We start from the raw sequence: 21663 nt of genomic DNA, 5'->3' as shown, positions 1-21663 counted from the left end.
CGCTACAGTCCCCGGGGGCGAGAGCGGCGCGGCTCCTCCACGAGACCCGTCCCGGCGGAGACCCGGATCATGACCGGGCTGCGGCTCGGCTCCTCCTCCTCTTCCTCCTCTCGGCTCGCGGACGTCCCGTCCTCGGCCGGGCCAGGAAGGACAAAAACACCGAGAGGCACTTCACTGGTCCCTCTAAGACGAGAACACACATACAGATGTGTGTGTGTGTGTGTGTGTGTGTGTGTGTGTGTGAAGTCCCGGAGGAAGGCAGCCTTGTTTACCTCCCTGTTTCCCTCCGCAGGTGATGAATCCCGCTTACTGAGTGGTTTTGAATCCCGTCCTGTTGGCGGAAAAACGCTGCAGACGTCTCTCTCTCTCTCTCTCTCTCTCTCTCTCTCTCCCAGTGTGTGATGTGTGTGTGCGTGTGTGTGTCTCCCTCCCACCGCAGGAGCACAAAGCAGGTCCCTCATTGGGGCGAAGTTTCCAAGCATGATGCAACCCGGAGCTGGGAGGACAGCCAACAACCAGTCCTCCCCTCAGGGGTGGGGGAACGGGAGACACTTTTATTTCCTGGGAGCCGAAGCTGGGCGGACTGTCAGAGAGTCAGTTTTAGCAGCTGTTTCTGCTCTGAACCTCTCCAGAAGTGCATTTAGTAAAGCATAAAGCGGCGCGCGGTGTGCGTAAATCTCTTCAAACCTACATTTTAAATCTGTACAGTGACTTTTTCCAGAGTAAAACTGACTGGATTTAGAAAAATCATAGGACGGGCTGCCGAGAGAGGAGCTGTGGGGTTGTATGAGGACACCTGGAGGGGCAGAGAAGGATGTTAGACGGGTGCAGGACATGTATGAGGACAGCAGGACAGCTGTGAGGTGCGCTGTAGGAGGGACAGATAGCTTCTATGTGGAGGTGGGAGTGCATCAAGGATCGGCTCTGAGCCCCTTCTCGTTCGCTCTGGTGATGGACAGACTAGCAGATAAGGTCAGGCAGGGATCCTCCTGGACTATGATGTTTGCAGATGACATCATGATCTGTGGTGAGAACAAGGAACAGGTGGAAGAGAACCTGGAGAGGTGGAGGGATGCACTCGAAAGACGAGGGATGAAAGTCAGCCGTAGAAAGACAGATTCCATGTGTGTGAATGAGAAGGAGGCAGGAGGGACAGTGAGGCTACAAGGAGGTCAGAGGTCACAAATGTGCAGGACTTGTGACAAAAGAGTGGCAGCAAAGGTCAAAGGAAAGGTTTACAAGACAGTGGTGAGAGCAGCCATGTTGTTTGGTTTGGAGACAGAAAGACAGGAGACAGAACAGGAAGTGGCAGAGCTGAAGATGTTGAGGTTCTCCTTGGGAGGGACAAGGATGGACAGGATTAGGAATGAGGTCATCAGAGGTCCAGCACAGGTTGAAGGACTGGGAGATAAAGTTAGAGAGGCCAGACTGACATGGTTTGGACATGTGCAGAGGAGGGACAGTGGGTATATTGGTAGAAGGATGTTAGGAAAAAGACAAAGAGGAGATATCTGGATGCAGTTAGAGAGGACATGGAGGGAGTTGGAGTGAGGACAGAGGATGCAGAGGACAGAGTTAGATGGAGGAGGATGACTCGCTGTGGCGACCCCTGATAAAGGGAACAGCTGAAAGAAAAAGAAGCAGCAGCAAAAGGCTACCTAAAAGTACTAGAATGGTAGCCAAGAACTAAAATTAGCAAAACAGTTGTTACGAAGACAAAGACGGAGTGATTCTGCTGAAGCAGGCTTTAAAGAGAACAAGGTTTTTGACGGAATTGAGAAAAATCTCAGTGTATTTCTGCAGGAAAAAATATTTGGAAATAAATTAAATACTTTGAAAAGTACAACAGTTACAAAAAAAATAAAATTAAAAGTCAGAGCACCCATTTTCTGAATGAGCTGAACATTTTGTTCGTTTTATTTGGAGTACTGGATGATTTCTGAGTCATTTCTAGCTTCATGGTGAGAACATTTGCAACTTTTATCTCCCCTATCCCTGTACTTTTTGTTCTATCATCTAAATTCCCACCCCACACTTGACGTCATAAACTAAACTGATTTTTTTTCCTCCCCTCTTTATCTTTGCTTCGTTATATCTAATTGAGTCATACTGCTATAGGGCCTGTATCCCGGCGGGTGTGCTTTTAATCAAACAGCACAGATTCTCAAACAAACCTCAAAGGACTGCTTCATCATCCTCAGACGTCTCCCCAGAGCCAAACGAGTCTATTAGGAGGAAAAAAAGAAAAAAAAAACCCAGTTCAGTCACTTAATGGAGTGACAATCGCTTTAATGGCATCTCGTTTTAGACAGTAACAGTCTGTTTGCAGGTGGAGGTGATGGAGTTGACACTTGCAACGCTCAGCTGCAGGAACCAACTCTGCCGTGTGTGTTTAGACCTCTAAAAGCCTGCAAGTGTCGCACTTTTAACAGCATCAATTATTAAGATCATCCTCTCTTTGTGCTGGCAGTACTAATAATTCATTACATAATTAATTGCAAGGTTAATTTTATCTGACGTGGTGGAAAATAGGTGACAGTGCCCTCTGGTGGTCATGTGGAGATCTAAAACGTGCAGCTTTACGCTCAGAAAAAACTTAAACATTCATAACTGTTTAAGAGTAAGTGAAATTATCTCTGTAAGGAATTTTATAGAGCCAACTTTAGAGGCTTAAAACTGGGATTTTAGTGAAGTTTTCAATGTTAATAACAATGTAATTTAACACTTGACGCTGACTTACGATCAATGCTGAACTCAATTTTTCGCTGTCTTATACATTAGTAAGACTTACCCAGAAATCTCCATCTGACAGGGTGGAAATAGATGGTTTGCTGTCTCACCATCAAGAAAAGCAAAAGCTGGGATGAGCTGGAGCGTTCGGCTGTGTTCAGACAAAAACATCTGGAGACGATTTAAAGAAAAAATAAAGACACCGCTCTGTGAAATGTAGAGGCAGAACAATTTGACACTGGGAACTGGTAAACCCAGAGAAGAAAGTACCTTTCAGAATGCTCAACCTTCAATTAAACTCGTCAGGAAGTCATTTTAGAAACATGTCTGGAGAGTAACATGCTTTACAGTGCGATTATTATCCTTGTTAGAGAATCACTCGGTAGAAAAGCTATGGATTGCACTGATGTGGGCTTACATGTGTGAGGATTATCAGGTGTGCCTTCTGCTTTTTGTTCTACTGAATTTGATTGATCAGTCTGTTATGACCCGTCTAGGAGTGGCCAGATCATAACGTGAAAAATCCATCCTCTTCAGATCTCAAGCAGCCGACACACTCAAAGATGAATATTTTCTAATGTTACTTATTTTAAAAGATGTATTTTTGACTGAGATGTTACATCATATGGAGTGTATGGCTTCAGAGTAAGCTATAATGCCGAAAATAATAAACAAAAGAAAACTATCTGAATATTAACCAAACTTACCTATTTAAAAAATGAATAAACCAAATTACAAAAACTTACCTAACTAAGAAAAACAGGAGAAAACTAAACAAACATAAACTGCAGCTCACTCCTACAAACTCCACACTTTTACAAAGTGTTTTTTAACAGACAATGTGGCTGGTTGAGATGAGCAGAGGATGGGGACTGGCAAGAAGTCCACATCAGCAGCTTTAATGTCCATCACCTCCAGGAGGACACCAATTGGACGTCTCCGTCGTCTTCTGGGAGCCAATCAGGGACGAGCACCTGCACACTCACATTTACACGAATAACATTACGACTGACGTTGTAACAAGTCAATCTGACATATTTGACCCAATTAGTAAAACAAAAAGGTCAAAAGGGGGGAGAAATGTATCCCTACAGAGAGAAAACTAGAGGATGTGAGTTATCTGTCCATTAGTCCACCCTGACCATCAACGCTTAAACAAAAGGAACCAACACCATAGTGGTAGTAGCAAGTTTGTTTAATTCACAAATTCAAAACAGGGTCAGAATTCACATCACAACAAACCCCGGACACCCATCTCTTACAGCAACGCACACGTTAAACCTCTAACAGGCGCGACAACCCAGCCGATGTACAATCTGGGAAAATAAAAAAACAACGTTTGGAAGAGTGGCTGAGGAGGAGGAAGAGAAATGCCACAACTATACAGGGTTGTGTAGTGTAAGATTGTAACTTATAACTGGGGTAGAATTGCAGTCGGAGGCAAAAGTATTCACCCGGTTGGTATTCTTACTACCTGGACTTGAAGTGGATTCGCAGTTTGATTAGAACAACAGGTAATGGACCTGTACAGGATAGTCCTGCCTGATGATGGGAGAGCATTAATCAGAGACGCAACCAAAAGGCCAAACCTGACGGAGCGGGCCAGCTCCAAGTGGGAATCGCGTCGCGTAAATTAAAAGCGACAGAATATCCAGAATTCCTTTTAAATTAAGGCAACAAAACCGGGAGAATGTCAACCGGAGTGAATAATTCTGCTCCGTAGTGTTTCAGAGCTTGTGTCGGTGCCGTCTGTGAGGGCTTTGAACGCATCGCTGATGTTTCTCGACAGGCTCGAGCGATGCAGTGATTTCACAGTCACACAATACCTGAGAGCTTTATCCGGCTTAAGAAAAAGAAAACGGCTGTAAGAGACACGCGCGAGCAGCTCTTTTCGAAAAGCATCTGTTTCACTGATGATGCAGAGGAAGGGCAATTAAAACAAAAACACGCAAATTGTACAACTGCTGACCACTGCACACCGTAGAGACAAGAAGGTAAACATGGCTTTAGGAAGTTGTGTGGAATACAGTCCGGCGCCCCCCCCCTCAACAAACTGTACGCTGCTTCTCATTCCACGCAGCAATATGCAATTAATAATAAACATCTTAGAAGAGAAGCAGGGGGGAAAAAAAAGGTACAAAAACATTTTACAAATGAGCTCACATTCTAGTTTTTTGTGCCACAATCTGCTGTAAGTCGCTTGTTTTTAAAGAAACAAAGCATACTGAGCCATGCACCGAATGTTACCTGAAAGTTAGTGCAGGATGCTTCAGATGAGCTTAACACAACTGAAAATGTCACATATAAAAAGCTCCACTCCCCCCAAAAAACAGAAAAGAATAAATAAAAAAAATCAGTAGGTCTCCGTCTTTGGATACATCAAATACATTCACCGATTTTAGAGATATCCCTTTTTGTCTCTGAATGCCCTCAAGCTGCAGCTCAAAGTTGTTTACATGCCATTATTTAGTACAATAATAAAAAAAAATATAATAAAAATTTAACATTTAGAAGAGGATTTGTCAAATCTAAACCTTTAAAGATATTTGACCAAAGCTTGTAAAGTCAAAAACACACGGAAAAATAAAATAAAATGACTTCTCCTTGGACCAAATCTATTGGAAAGGAACACAAACTGAGTAATTAAAAAAAAAAAAAAAAAGCACTAAATAGTGGGAAGTTAAGGAAACACTTGAGGTTGTTTTTACACATCAGTGGTGCAGGGAAATTATTTTAAAAAGCCACTTTTTTCTGAGTAAAACTAACAGAATAAACTAAACAGATGTTTAAAAGTGACATGAACTGGTGAACATTTTATTAAAAAGGTTTAAGGAAAGCCTGCCGTGTTTGTTTTAAATGAGAACAAATAAAGATTTCTATTACGTTTAACATCCAACAGGGACTTTGGTGCAGACGGCTAAAAGTATTTTGCATCGGCTCCGGAGCTGCTTTCTACAGAGCCGTTCCTTCAGTTTAGGAAACCGTGCGCACGGATTGGGAAAAACATTGATGTCTGTATGCAGCAGGTGGTTTTTCTTTCCCCCCCAGTGTGGACAACTTACAAAATCAGGCTGTAATTTTTAATAACATGATTATGATTAGAATTGTGTATTCAGCTACTGTCATTTCAACAGTTAAATTAAAAATACCAGTTTCCACAAATCTGGAAAATTACTAACCTTCCCATTACGTCACTCACAGTTCCTAAACATCCTGGTAGATGACATGTTTGGGTTAAACATGCAGACGAGAGGAGGGGAGGTTTGTCATCCTGAAAGGCCTGTTAGCAAACCCGCACGCACAGACGAACTTGAGGATTCCGAATCTTTGCGCACATTTAAATAAACCGAGGAAACTGACTCTTGAGACCTCAGGTTGTGTTTCTGCTGTGGCGTTCAGGGCCTGACCGAGATCATGTTCATTCAGACCTCTGAGCAGCACTCTGTGGCCTGAGTACACAAGATTAAAATCATTTAAACCATAATGCTATCTATCTAACGCTAGTTTTCATTTAGAGATATTATTTGTTTAAAAACTGGGTTCTTACAGTTTTCATTTCAGCCTTGTAAATATATAACCCTGTCCTGTTTGGTGACACTTGCTGCTCTTCAGCTACATGTATTAATATCAGCAAATGAGTATAATGTGCCTTTGTTTCTGCTGGTGTGTTTTCCACCCAGCCTGGCTGGATGGCGGCTTAACTAAACCGGAACATGCTGTCAAAAGTACGACAACGGCACGTCCGATTTTATCATTAAGACCTGCGCTCCCTCTGATTTACAGTAAGCTAAAGTCAGTCGTTTCAATTCAAATATCCCGAGAGGCTTCGAAGCAACAGAGAGTCAAGTTTTAGCAGAGGAAAAAAAAATTAATTAAATAAAAGGTGTAAGACTGACATGTGCAACAAACAAACAGAAACAATAAAAAAAAAATAAAACATTAAAAAAAAAACACTGTTAAAGTTTCGTGCCAGGGTGATAAATCCTGTCAGGTACTGAACCACGAGATGATTTCCAATAAAAGTGCAAACGAGCTGAATCAATAAATAAAACACTGTGACCGTTGTGTAGCGTAAGAAAAACGGGACTAAAAGAAGAGGTAGGACGGAGGGACGACGAGGGAAGGGGAAAAAAATAAATAAATAAAAATCCCACGTTTAGGAAGAGAGAAGAGGACGGTCGGGGAAGCCGGCCTTCCTCACTCTGGAGCTCCATTCGCCGTTCCTGCCGCCCTCTCTTCGTCGCCCTGTTTCTGGTGCTGCAGTCGGGCGTAAGTTACGGCGTCTCCCCTGGGAGAAAGAAAAGGACGACGGGATGCAAAGGAAGGGCGGTGGCAAAAGGAAGGTTAGGCGAAAAAAAAAAAAAAAAAAGGAGGCATCAACGGGAAGGTTATCACACATAACAGCTTGTCAAAACTTATTATTAATTAAGACATGTTAGAAAGTTAAAACAAACCATAGTAACTGATTATGTGGTATACTGTGTTTAATGTAAGAGCCTGTTTTAATGTGACGCAAGGAAAGAAAACATGAAGAGACATGAGTAATAATAATAATAATAATAATAATAATAATTATAATAATTTGTACTGTTAGATGCTATCAAATCCAAGAAGTCGTCTCACTTTTTGCCTAAGGATGCAAGGCCGTACAGGACTCCTGTGGCAAAGGCGATGGCGTTTCCAAACAAGGTGGTAAAGGAGAAACTCAAGAACACAGGAAACAGTGCCATTCTGTGAAAAAAAAAACAACAAAAGAATTAATAAATTAGATGCCAAGGTGGCAATTACAATGAGAAAAAAAATATTTGTGAGCTATAAATAATATTTCTAACAATCTTTACTGCATGTTAATTAAGCTCGGTGCAGCTTTCTTTTCTTTTCTTTTTAGCTCCACTCACCCGCAGTAGAAGAAGGCTTTCTGCCAGGGCTTGAGCTTGTCCGCCCGGGCCGCGACTGCATTAGCGAACTCCACGAACTGGCAGCAGAACGGGACCTCGCAAAGGAAGAGCACGAAGGCATTCAGCCTGGAGACGGGAGGAAAGGGTGGGGCACAAAGCCAGCACTCAATCATTCTGTCCACGTTCGTCTCAGACACAGAAACATCCAAACAACCGAATGATAAATGAAGCATCAAACCATGTACTTGTACCAGAACCATTTAGCCAATTACTGTAACGTTAGAAAAAACCCCAAACAGCTACGGATATAAATGCCACATATATAAGGGCCTGAAATAACATGCTATTTTTCAAGCAATAAAAGAGATGAGCTTACACTAGAGTTGAACAAAAATAGTGTAAAATTAAATTAATTAGAACAATACTTTTGGTTTTCCTCATAACTATTGGATCTGTACTATTGTCCACTTTAAAACCTCTAAAAAAGATTTTTTATTTTCCTACCTATGCAACAATTTAACAGCCGGTGTGACCGACTGAAGATACAAAGAAAGGAATGTAAACAAACAGAAATACAAGCATGATTTTGCTTCATTTCCAAAATGTAACGCTTGGAATGATATCGATTTCTAAAGCTAGTTCTGTTTGTTTTACTCCGCTTTTGACAGAAGTGAGAGAACGTAAAATCAAATGAAAGGATTTAAAAGCAGAGAGTGGAAAGTTTATGATGCTTGCTCTCCTAAAGCAGCATTGCGCAAAAAAAAAAAATCTCTGGACTGAGCAAACTCACGCCTTCTGCCCGATCAAGTAAAGCAGTGTCACAGTTTGAAGGACTTACACCATCCACACTCCGGCAGCAATGTTTAAAGGGTTCACAGTGACACAGTTCCACACTCCTGAGACAGCACACGCTGCATGTTTTGCACAAAACAAACAACAAAAAAAAAAAAAGGAAAAAGAAAAAAGTGAAATGGGTGTTATTATGATAAAAAACAAGGTCACAGCTTTACACACAAAACATGAAGCCTCACCGACAGATCCTGGTGTCTGATTTACAACAAACATCTCAGGGAAACCAGAATCTTTACAGTACAAATATGACTAAGAGGGAGCTGTTTTATTCACATTTAGAATTTAATAGACCCATACTTACCAGCTGACATGCTGCTCAACGCATTTTAAAGTAGTAGCAACAATAAACAGGACAGTAAAAAAAAAACTCCCAACAAAAACAAAATTAAAAGCTTTGTACCTCCACTCCCTAGGAAAATACGAAAGCCATTTGGTAAAATATAGCTACTAAATATTTAATAAAGTAATTAAAACTGGGTCAAAGCAGTACGGATCGTTTCAGATACGTGTTTTAGGGTAAAGCGGATACTTTGGATCGCAGTCTTTCCAGACTTTGCCACGTTTCTGATTCGTTTTAAATGCTTCTGCTAAATCGTTCATGAGGTGCTGCTCAACTCTAAAACATAAGGAGATCTGCTCTTTGCTTTAAAAGTGAATGAGATAAGATGAGATACAGCGGTAAGAATAACAAAAGCGCCAAGGTCAGAAGACTTGTGTTCATAGGTTGAGCAGCCGTGTTAATATTACTGATCTGGGAGTTAAGAGGCAGACCGGGGGGTTAGCATATTTTCACATTGGAGTGGTGTGACAGAGGTATATATGAACATACAAAAGCGTACTGCCAAAGGGAGAAGTCTGTCAAAACGCGAATTAAAACATGTCAACGATTTATACTGGATGTTGGAAATTACCACTCGTGTATTAGAAGCTGGCCCTGATTAAAATGAAACAAAACGAGGTGACATCAGGATACGGATAAAGGGTGAAAATCAACAGCTAACAAATACCACCACATGTCAGACAGTAACAAGACATTTTGTTCCAACTTCACACAATTTAACAGAGCTACAGTGGACTGCAACCCAGGAACTACTTTTTTTAGGATTAATCTACAAATGACTTACCTGTTTAATCAACAGAACAACGTGAAATAGTAAAATGCAAACGTAATAATAATGCATTTAACACATTCTGATTATATTGACCTAATTTTAAGCAGGGAACTGGCTGATTTTCATCTCAACTGCTTTGTCAGGAGAACAAATCAGTCCGTGAACGCACCACAACATAGCTGCTGATTTAGCTGACGATAGTACGTGTTTGTACACCTCACGGTAGGTTTTTGTCATATCTGTAAGGTGTTAAAAGATAAAGTCAGAGGAAGTGAAGGAGCTGTTTCTACGATGGGATGCCTGCTGCTCAGAAACATTTAGATGAAGGGTTTTATTTGGGTTAACAACTTATTGAGGTCCAGTTTCATTTATGAATCCATAAGCAGGAGACACCTGGAAATAAAAATTACCTGTTTAGCAGTTACATTTATCAAGCTGTATTTTACCCTGTGTACAGTTATGATAAAAGAAGTGACAATATAACATATTGAACAGTAACCCAGAGTTTGTTTGGGTTTTTTTTTCCCCCAAATATTACACTGGATACTGACCTAATTTATTTTAATTGAAAGGGTCGTATTGAAAGACAGAATCGTTCAGGTGTGTAAAAATAAATGTTAAGTAAGAATAATTTGGTTTTAAAAGGGAGATGTACTGGAATTTGCTTCTTTGCTTTTCTTCTAGGAATCCTTTTTAGTACATGACTTTGTATTACAAGGGAGAACTATTATCCTGTGATATCAGCTCTCTTTATTCAGTGAAATAACTTGCAGCCACCACCGGCACCGTTTTTTGATCCTTTCTGTTTGAGAACCAATAAACTCCAGAGTGAGGGGGAAAATAAAAGTCCACAGGAACAGTTTCACCAGACAGGCTCGCAAGCGCCGTCCCGCTCCTTTACACCACCCCCCGGCCCTCTCAATAATGCAGGAGCCACTGAATCTGCGGTGGTTCATGTGATCCGGGGACTCGAGACTCTGGTGTCGCCGAGCAGCAGAGGAGGACGGGGAAAACTGCAAAGCCAGCACCTGGCAGTCACATCCGTCTCCCACTGAGGAGGACAGGTTTCTCTGAAGGGACAAAAAGTCAACATATGTGTGTGGGTGCGTGCCCTGATTCAGTTAGATCAAGCTGGAACGGGTGAGGCTGCTGGGCAAACACAGGCGGTGGCCAACGTGGTGCTGGGAACAATGACACAGTTTTGGAGTAGCAGCATTTACACAAGCTTTTTTTTTTTTTTTTTTTTTAAATCATACTTACCTGTTGTCCTTTCTGTTATGCAACTGCTTTGAATTTAAAAAAGTAAGAGCTCAGACAAATGAGTTTTGTGCATGGACACATGTAGGTCAGAAAAAAAACTTAACAGCCTAGCTGAAATAGCTGATATTATACAAGTAGCTACAGTCTGATTTGGGCTTAATTTATCCACTTGAAAGATTAAACTGAGTTCGACGTGTACTTACATATTCCTCCCAAAACGCCAGCTATTTTGCAGAGCCATCTGTACCACCAGGTCATGCCATCATCCTCAGGAGCAGGTTTGTTGGCCGCTGCGGTCTCTTCGGTGCTCATTTTGTTGGGTTTTTTTTGCTCGAGTTACTCGCAGATGTCAGGCTAAGTTCGCTAGCAGCGGCAAACTAACTGCTAACTAGCTTACTTACAGTCGCTCAGTAAGAGATAAAAACAATATAATTTCAACTTTCTGACTTTTTTTTTTTAAATACTGGCTTATCGTTCCCTTTGTGTTTTGGTGTCAGCTGCCTAATGTCACCACCACACGCTAGCAGCCGCCCACAAGGCTCCTCTCTCTCCCCCGTCACTCGGGACCAGCTAACCGGCTAGCTGACGGTCCGAAGCATCGCCGCCAGGGGTGGATATCACTCACGGCGAGTCCTCCCGACTTTCCCCCAGTCGTACAAAAAGATGGACTCCTCAAAAAGCTTCTAGCACCAGTTCATTAAACTGGTTTGCGTCCGAACAGCTGCTCCCTTGTTCGCCGTGGATGGGGAAAAAAAAAAATCTGCCAATTAAAGCGGTGCATTGTGGGAAGGGTTTAGATGACGTCACGGTTTGTTTACATGAGCCACTCCGGTTTGGTTGTAGTGTACTCTGCACAAAGTTAAAAGAAAGATTTACACATACTTTCTCGAATATCACAGGTAATTGTTATTTTTGTGGTTATTTTATGATAGTCATGTACTATTATTTCTTTGTAGATATTACTTATCGTCTTATGCACAAGGTTTCTGTTCTGTAATATTATTTGTTCTAAATAAAGTTCAGCCAAAAAAAAAAACAAAAAAAAAAACGAAAAAGGTTTGGTTGTTGTAAACATTTCACAAAACTTTAGTTCCTTCAGCTGTACTTCTTTAGAAATCTGTGGGTATATTAATAAAGAACTAAGTAGCAATTAATTTATGACAACTTTTGCTGTCACATTTTGTAGTTTACACATTCGATGCAGACTTCTCCATTTATGTCTATAACATTTCTTCCATCTTATAAATAAATCAAACTGTAATGGGATTAGAAGCACAACCAATAATCCAATTTTCTCCACACACCTGATACTAGTATGGAGGGATATTCACCAAAATATGGGGATATGAAAAGGTATTTCATCCATAGCAAAATGACATACATTTTATTTAGGAATTTTCATTCTGCAACTCTTAGATATTTGAGCTTCGTTTTATATGATGCAAAAACAGGAACTTTTCTGTTTCTTCTGTGTTTTATTATTGAATATCTGATATACTTTTAATGACTAATTCACAAACATTGAGATAATATAAAAAACATAATCCTACAAAATAACTTGGGAAACGTTTGCGAGCAATTCTAACAAATTGCTTATCTTATTTCTCCCAGCAGCTTCCTGTTGAAGGACAGGGTAGACACTGGGCCGAAGACCTCTCTGAAGGGTGCATGTGTTTAAGAAGACATTGCTGATTGGAGCTAGCAGGGACGTACAGGGTATCTGCAGATTTTTGATACAACTCAGGACCGTATGTGAGATTTTTGTATCCATAAATCAACTGGCAACAAAGATTTCATATCATCAGGCAGCTAGAACAGCCCTGAAAACATATATATATATTAATCACTGGTGACAAGATTAACTATCTGACCATGTCTGGCCTCATTCTGAAAACAACTGCTGAGGCCTCAGAGTCCTTTGGCTGATCTTCTTCCTATTCTCCATCAGAAATGGTTTTCTCTTCCATCCTGGAGTACTGCACAGCATGTTGTCGAGGGTCTGCTCAGTCACCTGACCGTCCTCTTCGAGCTGAGACACAATCTCTTCCACTTCCTTCTGGAGTTGGCTGCCGTTAGTCCGTAAAAGGAGCAAATCCACCTAAAACAGGCCATAAAACTATTGTAAAGCAGATTTTTTTAAAAAACAATAAACACAATATTAGATGTTCAAGCTTGTGTTTAACATACTTTTAATGTCAGCTAAGAACACTTAAATATTTTGGTTGTTAAACTGATTTTTCATTAATCTTCATAGAAACCTATAAGTACCTATAATTGTTAGATGCAAACAAATACCAATTGCAGGAGCATGTTGAAACACTTAATTACTTCATTTTAACTGAACATTTTGCAGGTTTAAACATGTTGTAAACAGAATCTGTGTTCTACCTACCACTTCTTGAGAAAACTCCATCTTCTTCACAAAAAAGGAGTTTTTTGGCAACCTGGCAGCTAGTATTAATGAAATAGCCCCTGAGACGTCTCCTGCCATTGTCAGGATCACAACCTAAAAGTCGCACGGGGAAAAATATAAACCATTTCGCAGAAACTGAGGGGAGCATAAAGAATAGTGCAATTACATGCAGCAAGTTCACCTTTAAATTAAGGCTTAATTTGCCGTGCATGTTCAAAATTTGTAAATACAGTGACCGCGCCTTTTCTGTGTCATTCTGGAACAAAACAAAAAGGAAAACAAGTTATGTTTACAATATTCTTCATGAACAAACAGGGCAAATGAAAAGACTCAACTCACCTGCCTCAGCGCCAACGCAACAGCAAAGCAGCACGCACGTCGGGGGATCATTTGTCCTTTGGTTTGTTGTTCTTCTATGAGATCCGTGCAAGTCTTGTAGGAGTCTGCAGTGTTCTGAGAAACAAACACAGGGTGCAACGCCCCAAGGCATAACTCCAGACAAATCCAACCCTCAAGACTTTAATATTAAACAAGTCGTACGCCGATGTACCCCACCCTCGCCCCGCCGCTGAGGGTCTTGAATAGTAAGTGTTTTGAGTTTTTGAGATTAGTGTTTTTCTTGACTAGAACTGAACATTGGCATTAAAAATATATATATAAATTGACTGAAACTGAATTCAGAAAAAGTTTTTCCACAAGGGATGAAGTCTTGTCTTATCTTACATTTTTGCGGTCACCAGGAGTGTTGGCCAATGGTGGGTTAGGATTAGATTAATCTACAGCCGCCCCAATCATTTGAGGAAACTATGCTTCCTGGTTTTTATTTTGCTTAAAAGTATATACAGCTCACAGGATAAACCGGACAGTCCCCTCTTCCCGATGCGATGGGGGACAAATAAAATGTGGATCAAGTGTTTCAAACATTACCAGCTTATAGCAGACAGCAGTCGCCAGCATCACTGTGTCTTTGTTGAATGATAAACCTTGGTCCTTCATGGTTCTTAGTATATCCATAGCTCCTGGAATAACCAAAGTGTGGATTATATACATATGATACCTATTGCAGAGGAAGCTAAAGGTTTATCTGTTACTTACTTTTATACGAGCCTTTAATAAATAACATATCAATGGCGATGTTAAAAGAGGTGGGCTCAATGAAAAATCCTTTCATATCCTGTGCAAGTGAAGAAGAAGAAACGTTACCTGTCCGAGTAAAATCACACTTCCTGCTTCATTAATAGTCAGGACTTCAATTTTTTACTATTCCCACCTTGTCTGTTATTGTTGCTGCAGCCAGCTCCTCCTGCTCCAGCTCATAGCAAAGTCTCATAAAGACAGGGCCAAACCTGAAGTCTCCATGCATCAAGAAACGGTTCTCCTTGTTGTACCTTCTCAGTGGAAATTAAGGAGAAATTAAGCCCAGTTCTTTAGTCTTACAGAAAACTGACGACATGAGCTGCAGCGTACCTGAAGACAGCTTCCCTGGCGATCTCCATGTCCTCCGGCCTTTCGCACAGGTGAAGGAGAAGCTTCAGCTCATCTCGCAGGATCAACTCATTTCTTTGCATCTTCTGTTTGAACAGCTCGAGAAAGTTTCCTGTGCAATTAAGAGTCAAACAGGGATCAGTTTTCACGTAAAACTTCAGCTCAGTTCTTGGAACCTAAACTTTTTCTTTTTGGTTTGTTTGCTTTACCCTCTGATCCAGTAATCTTGTGTGCCACAGCCAGCTTTTTTTGCTGGAATTCTTGTAGTCTGATGACATTTTCTGACAACAAATGCCTCTTAGCTGCAAACAAAAGCAAATAAAAAAGGAGAGAATGGAAAAACTTAAGGATAATAAATTATTTACCCCAACAGAGCAAAGTAAATGGAGGCTTCATGGTTTTCAAATTTTAGGTCAAACCAGACAATTTTTTGTTGGAGTTTCACAGGATCTATTTGGAATGTTTAAAAATTAAACAATTATTATTAGCTACCATAAAGACATCACAGCATTTTTGACCCAAAATGGTTAACATAACACAGAGCTAGAAACAAACACTGCTAGTGCAGAAACTGAACCCGAGCTGCATTTTGTCCAAATTCTGTTCAACATTTGAAGCTTGTAGCCCCTTTGAATTTAGTACTACTAGATTCTGCAGGGTACGTAAACGTTTCAGCATAAGTACGTCAAAGTAAAGACTATCAGCGCTGTTTTAAAAGTTGTTTAATCTACAAAGAACACGGTTAACTTCTCCCACGTGCGGATTGTTCCCCCTACCCTTGCTGATATTTGTTTTTGTTTTTTTTTCAGTAAAGACGGACAGCTTTTACAGCGGCATAAGTAGCAGACAGGACACTTAATGTCTTACCCTCAATGCAGCATTGAAGCCAGCCCGGCTGTGAAACGCCACAGAACCCTCCTTTAGAGAAGTCAGACAGTAACGACCGACAACATTTACCAGCGAATCTCCCCAGCAGCGCCATGACAGTGGCGGATCGTACCACAGTGACGCGAACACGCGGGTGTGTTATCGGACCTCGTACCTTAGTGTAAAAATGCCACATATCACCAAAAGCATTTGAAAATATTTTTAAATATTTTAAAGTCCACTCACAAAGTAATGAAAATGCATCAATTATAGAAAATTACACGAATTTGTGATAAACATTTTGTATTTATTAACTAGTAGTTGGTATCGTCCAACAAGGTGCCGTTCGTGTATTTATTTTGTTTTTCTAACTTTGTTTTTGCATTCCTTGTCAAAAATATTTAAAACGTATTTCGAATTCATATATATTTTATATATTTTTATATTTTTTTATTTTACAAAATTCGTTATTACAACCAAAAAAGGTATTCACCTCTTGCCCAGGAGATGACGCTGTTCATTCAATTGACCATCACAGAGGAATTCAGACGTAAAGCTTACAGTGTAGTAGTATTTAAAGACAAATAAACTGTCTCATAAGTCCCAATACTCAACTTCCTCCTGCATTACAGCTGCACTTACCTCCATGTTACAGTGATCTCCTTTTCACACTTTTCTAACGCTTCCTGTTTTGCACATGAAATGTATTTGTCTTCAGTAGCTACAGACTGGCTTAACGTCGGCCTCTCTGTTCACTTAAGCTGGCGCGGTTTATGAAAGGTGATTTTAACAAGGACCAACGTGGCTTTATGCTGGTGTCTCTGTCCTGTCTGCAGGAGCAGAGAAACTCTAAAGCGCAGCACCCGCAAGGGCCTCATCGGGGCATTGCTTTCTTCCTGATAAGGATAAGTGAGATATGTAAAGAAAGTACAAAAAATCAGTTTACCAAACTGCTCTAGGAGACCAATGGTGCAGACAGTGTTGCCTTAAAGAACATGTATCGTCAGTTAAATCCAAATAAAATCAACCTTTGCTGCTGTCAACCCTGCCTGGTGCTGACAGGCTAATCTATGATGTTCAGATGTGTTTGTCAAGTTTGTCCTTTCTATAGGACAGAGACTCTATGAACGGTCAGGTTTGGTTTCCTCTCACAACGGCCTGTTTATTATGGACCTAAATCATTGATCGCCACACAAAAAAAAAGCTTTTAATGCAGAAAAAGACACCGAAGAATCGGCACAAAGCGCAATTCTATTCTTCACTGGATGATTTAAGAACAGCGACGTATTAGTTTGAACTTATAAGATTTGATAATTAGTTAAACTCTGAGGACGACACTCGTCACTTTGATGTTGGCCACTCTGAGTAAAGCTTACATTGTTATCAACAAATGTCACTGCAGCCTCATCCTACGGCTCATAAATGATAACAGGGATCATTTTCAAGTGGTTTTACTCTAGCATATTGGTTTAATTCATTAATAAAGTCTCATCCCTGTGACCTGTACTGGGGAACTTGAAATTTCATGTTGCAAGCTTCAAACGCAACATTTCATCTGAATCTGGATCAAAAGTTACACTCATGGGCAAGATTCCGGATTTAGAGCAGAGTTTAAAAGATGCACATTAGTGAATGTTGTTGTTTGAACACAAATCTCGTTGTGCGCTTGTGGACCTTATTGAGACTAATTTTATCTCCATAGTTTATGCTGTCTCCATATTTGACAGAGCTAACTAATAATTAACTAATAATTTAGAAGCACCTTCGCTGTCATATCTTACTGCTGTAGTTTGCGCATTTGATGCAGGCAGCTACTGTAACTGACGCTTACCTGCCGTTTGTTTCACGTTGCTATGGCAACCCAGAAGTTGGCAAGTCACTGTTTTTTCCATGTTCAAAACGGATACATGTCTTTGAGAAGCATTGGTTATTAAGGTATGTCTGATGTTTGTAACATGTTCTTTAACCTTATTTGGATTTCTTTAAGTGAAACTGTTTTGTTTGAAACGCACAACAGCGAACCGGAAGCGCGACTGAAAATGAAATGAGCCAAACAGACAGAGACAGAGAACAGCGCAGTTGGAGATACGTTCGCTCCCTCTTATTTCTGCAACTGGTTTTAACTGGCGAACACGGTAACACAGTTAAAAATTGTAATTTATATTAATTTCTTTGTTAAACTTTGTACAATGTAATACTGTGAAAGAGAGAGAAAAAGGAACTTAGTATTATTTGTTTATTGAAGCTTATGCCTAATGTTGTTTTGTCATGTTTTATAGTTTTCACGATTTTTGAGACCAGTGCAGTTAAAGCTACAAAGTTCTAAATAAACCTGATTTATGAATAATATGAAAATGAGGAGCTGTGCAAGTGTGAGACGCCAAGGTAATAAAACGTTGCAAAAGTCATTACCTTCTAGTTAGAAGCCTTCATTTATGTCTATAACATTTCCCACCTCTGATAAGTTAATCAGTTCACAAAACCTTGGGATTGAAAGCACAACCAACAATCCAATTTTCTCTACATACCTTACATAAAGTATGGAGGGATATGCACTAAAATATTGGGATAAGGAAAGGTGTTTCATCTATAGGGAATGAGAATATATACCGGTATATGTTTTATTTAGCAGTTTTCAATATGCAGCTAATAAATACTTGATGCTTGTTTTGTATGACACAAAAACAGTAACTTCTCTTTTCTTAACTTCAGTTTCTTCTTGTATTTTGTTTTTATCAAATTTTTACAGTGTTTTTATTTTCATTGACAATTTTTTATATTCTATTTATTTTTACTAGAAATATTCACCCTTCAAGCAGGAGATGGCGCTGTTATACAACTGACCAGCACAGATGAGTCCAGATGTGGAGCCTCTATACCTTCAACTATAACAGTATTTCAAACAAACTATAACAACAACTGTACTACTACTATTATTATTATTATTATTATTATTATTATTATTATTATTATTATTATTATTATTATTATTATTATTATTATTATTATTATATATTTATACTATCATCACTGATAGCTACCACTGATTAGAAGCTGCTTTTTCACAAAAAAAAGCAAATTTTATGATGATGCATTCTAGACATTTGTGCTTGATTGGATTATTTTCAGCACATCAGTTTGTATTGTGGCATGCTGGATATGAAACTGCTGGAAGTGAAGAGAATTTTAGATGTCTGAAGCTTTACACTGTTTCTGAAGCTAAAAAAAACAACCTATCCATGGGGACCGTATCTATGAGCAAATAACGACTTGTCCAAGCGAACTCAGTTCCAAAGCGAATTTTGCCATCTTTAAACAATTCCAGTGTTCAAAATTTCATAGTGGTTCATTTTAAACCTTTACATCATCAACAGCTTCACATTGCATGTTTATTTCCTCAGACAAGACAGTTGTATTTGACTCCAGGCTGCATCAGAAGAGCTACAGTTAGTAAAGGTTGATGAAATAGTGCTACCATAAACCTCTAGGAAAGTTCTGATATTTAAATTGTTTAAAGATGGCACCAATCCACTTTGGTTTTTGACTTTAGCTTGTCAATCTCAGTCTTATTTCTGGGGCAAAAAACTATCTACTACAGGTAAGATATTGTTCATTAAGAACCCCACTTTAAAATGCTTGAACTGTCACTTTAATATCAGACTGCTGAACATGTCAAGGAATACAGATAAATAATGGTCTCATGTGAACCCTGGTAATTATGTATTAATGCTTGATATGCAGAAGCACATATTTCATATAAATAAAATAAGAAATACTTTTTTTCTACTGTTCAAAAAAACACTGTTTTTTTTTTCAGATCACAAATACATCAGAGCTTAGATTTTTCCACATTGCTAGAAGATGAAAAAAAAAAAGTATTCCTGTATACACACCAACGTGAACTGTAAATGGAGGTATGATGTCCAAGTTTTATTTTCAAAACATTATGCGCTGTTAAAGTAGCCACAGAAAGTTCAAGCATCCACAGAGGATTAGTGCCATGGTTAAAACAGTAGCAGAAGATATTCGTGTGAGCAGCTCCGCCCACAGACGAAGGCAGGAGGCTGCAGTGAACACCTCCTCCTGCCACTTCAGGTTTGTGTTCCCACTGACCCCAAAACAGTATTATATAACGGGAAGACCTGCATCTTTACAAAGAAGGGTTCTACTGCATGTGGGACAGGGAGGTTGCCTCGCTGTTGCCCCGGCAACAGGATCTTACCCCATCTAGCTGCGATCGCTTGCTCAGCCAATCAGATGATGCGTGTCTTTGGATAATTTATGGTATCCTGCAAGATGTATAAATAAGCCTGTCTGGCTGCATGTACAGGTCGCACAGATTACTTCTTTGCACTGATAATGCAGTAATCTTTGGGGAAACAGAATGATGTTGGCGTGTGTATTTTAACAGCAAATCCCCCTGACAAACAGCCAGGTTCTTCTGTGGCTCCAGATTTATCCTTACATGCACCTCTGTGGTTGTGGAAAGTGCCCTGGGTCTCCTGTCATCATAAATAACTGTCTCCTCTGAAGCAGATTTGAAACAATAAAAACAGCTGGCACCTTAATGCCGGTTGTGCCACTGCCCTTGGAAGACAAAGAAAGATTCTCCATTCAAAGCAAAACTTATTACATACTGTACATTTACATGCAGGCTTTTTTGGTCTTTTTTCTTGATTTATAAATGCATGTGGCTGCATGTTAGGGTTGGCAAAATGGCAGGGATGCTCTCCAATTTCCATCTCTCTTCTATAATGCAATAATTATGTCAAGGAAAATATACAAGCTGTACACCTAAAAGCATGGTGTAATGTGGTGTGTGTATCAAATGTGAACCGTCTTGTCGTCCTGATCTGCTGTTTTTATTTGTTTTGTATAACAGAATCCTTGGAGTGTCCGGCAGGTCACTACATAAAGCAAAAGGCTTATGTATTCTGGAAATTCATAAACTATTGTCCTGTTCAGGGTTGTGTGGGGGCTGGACATCCCTGCTGTTATCTGTCAAAAAAAAGCCAAAAAAAACCAACATTTCAGACAGTACCATCTCCACTCTGTGCACCATCAGAAAGGGAGTGATAAAACATTTAAATACAGTCTTTATTTTTAGGTTTGTTTTGTCATCCAAGGGTGAATAAAAAAAAAAAGAAAAGACAACCATGAATCTAAACTGAACTTTTAGCTCAGCTGCCAGTGGAAATCTGCCAGTCAAAAACCAATTAGAAAATTAAAAAGTGACTATCTTTGTGTTTGGAAGTATTATAGAGAAATTTTTTATGGATTAGTAGGAGCCGATTAACATCCTTATTCTGTACCTATAAAAGAAAATAACCAAAAAGTGTTAGATGAGACACATGTACAGAAAAAAAGAAAGACATAAATGTTTTTTTAACACCTGCTATTTAATTTGGAGACATCATGTTGGTATGGTAGCTACAGAGGGTCATGCCTCTGCATGCTGTATCGTTCTGTAGAGATATCAAAATCTGCTCTCAGTGTAGTTTGATCTTTTAGAACTTAGATCACGAAGAAGACTAAAACAGACATAGTGAGTTCAGTTTTTTTTATGTGAGATTAAATGTGCTAGAGTCATTCATCTTTTTCTCACAAAGATTAAAAGAAAATTTCCTCTTGCATTATTTTTACTTGGTATAGTCTACTATTCAGACATTTTTGACTTATGACAAAGGTAGCAGGTCCAGAAGTAAAAAACCCAGACACCCCTCTCCCTAGTGACACTCTCCAGCTCCTCCTGAGGGAGGACTTAGGGATCCTAAGTCATGTCCAGGCTAACAAGGCTCAATGGTATATTCCCTCCAGCAAGTTCTAGTTCTAGTACATAAAAAAAACACCAGGAGGCATTTTTATCAAGTGCCAAAAGCACACCAGCTGACTCTTTTCCATACAGGGAAGCAGCAGCTCTACTCTGAGCTCCCCCCTGGATGATGGAGCACCTCACCCTGTGGAGGTAGTTCATTTCAGCTGCTTGTATGTGGGATCTCGTTCTTTCAGTCATCCTCTTTATATTATTGTTATAGATGAAGGTTGG

General features: G+C 39.8%; 2 protein-coding genes and 1 long non-coding RNA gene across 3 annotated transcripts; 1 reads left to right on the top strand and 2 right to left on the bottom strand.

The window, feature by feature from the left end:
• Positions 1 to 3907: 3907 nt before the first annotated feature.
• On the bottom strand, positions 3908 to 11598 carry cacfd1 (calcium channel flower domain containing 1). Its single transcript, XM_017407912.3, has 5 exons — positions 11056 to 11598; positions 8467 to 8539; positions 7629 to 7754; positions 7354 to 7461; positions 3908 to 7018 (listed from the first exon to the last, which is right to left on the bottom strand). Exons 1-5 carry the CDS (start codon positions 11162 to 11164, stop codon positions 6928 to 6930), a joined length of 507 nt encoding a protein of 168 aa, XP_017263401.1. The 5' UTR covers positions 11165 to 11598; the 3' UTR covers positions 3908 to 6927.
• A 45-nt stretch (positions 11599 to 11643) lies between these two features.
• Positions 11644 to 12732, top strand: LOC119617659. The gene is made up of 2 exons (XR_005234014.1): positions 11644 to 11751; positions 12467 to 12732. It is a non-coding gene; the product is annotated as an uncharacterized LOC119617659 (long non-coding RNA).
• Positions 12319 to 15769, bottom strand: ptcd2 (pentatricopeptide repeat domain 2). The gene is made up of 10 exons (XM_025004043.2): positions 15618 to 15769; positions 14960 to 15052; positions 14733 to 14862; positions 14536 to 14653; positions 14361 to 14439; positions 14193 to 14284; positions 13605 to 13718; positions 13447 to 13521; positions 13245 to 13358; positions 12319 to 12950 (listed from the first exon to the last, which is right to left on the bottom strand). Exons 1-10 carry the CDS (start codon positions 15730 to 15732, stop codon positions 12735 to 12737), a joined length of 1146 nt encoding a protein of 381 aa, XP_024859811.1. The 5' UTR covers positions 15733 to 15769; the 3' UTR covers positions 12319 to 12734.
• Between the last annotated feature and the right edge of the window lie 5894 nt (positions 15770 to 21663).

This window comes from Kryptolebias marmoratus, linkage group LG14 (genome assembly GCF_001649575.2).
Source record: "Kryptolebias marmoratus isolate JLee-2015 linkage group LG14, ASM164957v2, whole genome shotgun sequence".
Taxonomy (NCBI): Eukaryota; Metazoa; Chordata; class Actinopteri; order Cyprinodontiformes; family Rivulidae; genus Kryptolebias; species Kryptolebias marmoratus.
This window is presented reverse-complemented; position numbering and strand designations above follow the sequence as displayed.